At 31.7% G+C, this 4,948-nt stretch overlaps 1 protein-coding gene and 1 non-coding gene across 2 annotated transcripts; both read right to left on the bottom strand.

Annotated features, from left to right (window-relative positions):
* Positions 1-575: 575 nt before the first annotated feature.
* Positions 576-646, bottom strand: Smp_tRNA_00626_Pseudo_TTG.1.1. The gene has a single exon. It is a non-coding gene (tRNA).
* Positions 647-3,592: 2,946 nt separating this feature from the next.
* Smp_193300 (hypothetical protein) lies at positions 3,593-4,315 on the bottom strand (the record flags this gene model as incomplete). The annotated part of the gene is made up of 1 exon (XM_018795647.1): positions 3,593-4,315. One exon carries the CDS (start codon positions 4,313-4,315, stop codon positions 3,593-3,595), a length of 723 nt encoding a protein of 240 aa, XP_018649939.1.
* Positions 4,316-4,948: the final 633 nt, after the last annotated feature.

The raw sequence follows: 4,948 nt of genomic DNA, 5'->3' as shown, positions 1-4,948 counted from the left end.
CACTGAAAATCAAGAGGGACTGAATAGCTGTCTCATCCTAGTGACTTTCCATTAGCCTATCAAGGATCGAATTCATCACTTTTAGGTCTCGCGATGAACGAATAACCTTTAAACCATTCAGCCAGTACTCAATGATTTACATGTCAAGCTTCACTCTTTGTTCCCATTGAATTTTACATTAACTACTAAGAGTTTCCTGAGACACTAATGAATACATGTTACACATTTCAAATGAGCTTGTTAATTTATAGAACAAACAGTTAAACAAAAAGGTTGATTTTCAAATGTAGAACTTGTGATACTGTGTAAAAATAAAAGTGGCTCATCAGAATAGAAACAATAATTAAGTCTAATTCACTTAGTATTGTTTTGTTTAAATCTTCCCATTGATGTTTAGGACTGAAACTGATCATTCTCTAATTGGCCTATGTGCATATTGTGTGTAATGTCTCGATACAGTCTTACTTCACAAACATTATAAGCAAAGATGGATAGTGGCTAGCAGTGGAATCCAGGACGCAAGTTTCGTCCTATATGGGACTCGTCGGCTGGATGTACCTGCATCTCAGAGTTAATGTTCACTCTGGGACTCGAACCCAGTACCTTTCGCCTCAAACGCCATCGCGTTATCCACTTAGCTACTGATCTTGAGTAAATAATTTGAATGAATTTACACAATTTATGAAATTATAAAATATCTTATTTCAACAAATTAAAACAAAATTCACTTATATGAAAAAGTAAGCAGGGTATATACCCTGCAGCCGCCCCTCTGAAAATAAAATGGCAATAAAAATTGGAACTCTATGTTGGCAGGGATTTGAAGAAGCTAGATACAGTAAGAATTATTAAAATTTATCATTATAGTTAATAATTATATTTCAATAGAGATTCTTTATTAAAGGGTTAAGATCGTATTCGTCTTTAGTTTTTTTTATTCCGTAGATGATTTGTAATAATTAAAACTATTCAAACACGAACTTCTCAAATCTACGAATCATTTCATTATAGAGAATATGACTATTTTCCCTTAGACCTTCATAAATAAAGTCAAGATCTTAGTGAAATACCATGGCACTTAATTTCATAAAGTCAAATGAGCTACTTTGTTCATATTCACAAATTCTAACTCCCCCTGTAGCTCTTCTAGAGTTACTGCTGGTCTCAAGCTCAGGTAAAGGAGGAGGGTTGGGCATGGGATTAGCAACCCCATTTCATAGAAAACTAACCCGCTAAAAGAACGCTAACCAGAAAAAATAATTTAAACATTAAAATGTATAGTCCTTAAATCATAAAAATAAAACTTTTGAATTATTATATCTTGATGGAATTTTTAGCTTTTCACTCAGAACATATTTCGTATATTTAACATTACTTCTCTAGTTTGTACTAGTGTTTATAAGGTATAATTTTGTAAATAAAATAATTTATGTATCTTGTTACATAAAGTTTTTTTGTCTATTCAAGTTAACTATCAGGTAATTATCAGAAAGGATTTTGTAGAGATTTTAGTAATTTTATAGAGTTGAGATCATGAGTCAATTGAAGCTAGACCATCATGGAAAACTTGGAAGCACTAGACGGCCGCTTCGTCCTATAATAGGACTCCTCAGCAGTGCACATCCACTATCCCATTTCACGAGATTCGAACCCAGGACCCACCAGTCTCGCGCGCGAGCACTTAACCGATAGACCACTGAGCAGGCATCTAAAGGTGTTAATGTATAACTTCAACCAATCCACGAAATTCAGCAACCATTCACCAATGTCTTCAGTGAGTTGACATCTCCCGACAGACCTGGTTGAACTCCACTGGTTGCTGCTTCTCACTAGAACTCCAGGAAATACCTCATGGCGCGAGACTGGTAGGTCCTGAGTTCGAATCTCTCGAGACGGGACCGTGCATGTGCACTGCTGAGGAATCCCATCATAGGACGAAACGGCCGTCTAGTGCTTTCAGGTTTTCCACAGTGGTCTTGCTTCAATTGACTGATGATCTCAACTCTATTAGATAATTTATTAAACATGGTTCATGAATTCCGCTTGTATATAGGTAGATAAGTATAGTATATTATCTTAACATATGAGTTAAGCACCAAAATGTATAACGAAAGAGTTCTAATTTGTTTTTTTTTTTAGATATGAATGTTAGCTAGTGAAAGATTTAGAAGGGTTGTGAGTGTTCGACATAACTTCACTGATACACTCTGCATTTTTAACCATATTTTTCTGTCAACAAAGTTAGGCAGTGGATTCCTGTACGTCATGTGACGAAATAGGAAAAAAAATGCATCAAATATGGATCAAATATTTTTAGTACTTTTGCTAATAAATCTCAGGATTTATAGAAAAGTATATGATCATTTCAGTATGATGGTCACCATAGTAAGTGAGTGTTTAGATTGGATGATGTTTCCTACAGTTTTTCAAAAACCTATCTTAAGTGGATCGTCTGTGATTTAAACTATTGTATACCCTATAAAATACATCTGTTTTATTTTATTTAAGAGAACTCTGTTAGATTATTGAGTAGACTAGGTTAATTTTAAAAAAACAAATCTTTTATTAAGACGACGTTATTTACTAATGCTGAACAATCCTATTTACAGTTAATTGTTCCTAGATGGAAACAAAGAAATTGAATTACTATTTTAAGATCTTCTGAAGAAATAATTCAAGGAAAAGTCACTTTATTTCCTGACTTCAGACAAATAGCTAATGAAAAAAATACTGCAGAACTATTTTCTACCACTGTGGAACAAATTACATCATAAATCACTCTTACGATCGAACTTCGAACATTTAAACCTCCCATCAGAAACTTCACTTTCAAACAACTGGATCGTAATCCAATGGTTCACACTTTCAGCTTCAGTCATTTCGAGATATTACCCAACTGCTATTCACTGGAATTAGTGATAGTTATTCCACTCTGACATTGTTAAGCCCCATCAGTCATACCTTCCATTTGTCCCGATGTCATTCATTAGTAACTAATGGGTGAGGTTAAACATTCATAACACAATATTTTTATTTAGATTACTATAAAACTATTGTAGCTGAAAACATGAAGTAACAAATAACTAAATGAATCAGACTCCAATTATCCGATTTAGCTTATGAATACTTATTATTACCAACAGACTTATAATTTATGCTAGATGAAATGAGCTATTACAGTGCATCGTAAGTTTTGTAAGTAGTTTGTCATTTTGAAATTGGATGACAAAATTTATTTGAAATCTAGACAGAGATTTTTTATTTGAATAAAGAATAGAAAATAATATTTTGATGCTCTGAAACTAAATGAAACGAACTTTGTTCTTAATTTATAAAAACCACAAATAATACTTTTCACAAAGTACACTGAATCTCAAGAGGAACTGTAGATCTCTTTTTAATTACGGGGTTACAAAATAGGAGTTTGAGTCACATTTTGTGGTGGACCTAGCATTACCATCCATTCGCTTAAACTAAACAAGTTTGAGTGGGATTCCAAGGAACGAAGTGATAACGGGAAATATCATGATTAGTTGAGTAAATCCTTTCAAAAATTATTTTATTAATAAATAATGGCAATACATTTTTTTACTTACCAGTTTGTTGTAGAATCGATCCCACGATCAACAGATTGACGCCATAAAAATAACCAGCGAGATTTATTTTTTCTTTCTGTTATTCCAGACCTACGATTTGAAGTTATTGAATTTATATCATATAGTCCTGTACTATTAGTTGTTTGGTAAATATTATTAGAATTATTATTGTTATATAATGAACTACATGTAGCCCATTGCCTTTGCAATTTTCTTTTTACATTTAATAAATCAGTTGATGTTGGTTTATTTCTTATTTTCACATCACTTGTCATTTTTCCAAATGACATTGTGGTCGATATTGTAGTTGTCATCATCTCATTGGTAACAAGTGATGTCAATGGTATTGTGGAATTTCCTGATAAATTTTCAAAAGATATATATGATGATTTATTACTTGTTAGTCTTGATGTTATAACTGATGAACCATCACCATCATCATCATCTGATAATTTGTGCCAATGTACATTATTATTAGTTGTGTCAGAAAATGATGTAGAAATGATTCTTCGATGAAATATTTTCTTTATTGAATTACATGATCTTTTCAAATTATGATTAACGATTACATCATAACCGGTTGTTGTGTTGGTTACTTTTATTTTACGAATGATATTATCATTTATAATAGCATTATTATTATTACTATCAACACTTCTTATATTCATTCCTATATTGTGATCATCAGAATCAAATGAAGTTGATATAGACTGCTGCATGGATTATTTGTTTATTTACTTAAGTAAACTTTGAATGAGCTCTTTTTTGAACAAGAAGAAGAAGAAGAAGAAGAATTAAAATATAATTTCCCTAATCATTTCATATTCCTTTTTCATAATTCAAGGCATATTTGTTTGATTAAACCACAAAAATCATTTTTAACTATTTTTAAATTGTTTAATAAATGTATAAATAAATCTTATTGGATATTGAATTACAATGATTTCTATTGGTCGATTTTGATGAATTTTTAAAAAAAATAAATATATTTGTTTGAATAGTTGAATTTATGAGCTGATTTAAGCTTGGGATTTTATTGTTCATGAGTAGTGTAGTTGTAGTGTGGTCTACTTATATCCTTATAAGTAGTATATGGTGATGGTCAGACATAGAATGTATTTTGGCAAAAGACCGATAAGGAAAGAACTGAAATGAAGCGCAATCGGTGGGAAATGCATGAACATTGAAATTAGAGAAGATGAACTGATATTTACAGGAGAACAGTGAAGATTGAGATAATTGTTTGTCATTTTGCAAATCAACTATTTGCTGTATGGTTATCAGAATTTAGTGAGATAGTCTGTAATTTGTGCTTTAATATATTCGATTGTCCCCAACTAGTGTTCTGTTCA

Source organism: Schistosoma mansoni, chromosome 2 (genome assembly GCF_000237925.1).
Source record: "Schistosoma mansoni strain Puerto Rico chromosome 2, complete genome".
In the NCBI taxonomy this organism is placed as follows: Eukaryota; Metazoa; Platyhelminthes; class Trematoda; order Strigeidida; family Schistosomatidae; genus Schistosoma; species Schistosoma mansoni.
This window is presented reverse-complemented; position numbering and strand designations above follow the sequence as displayed.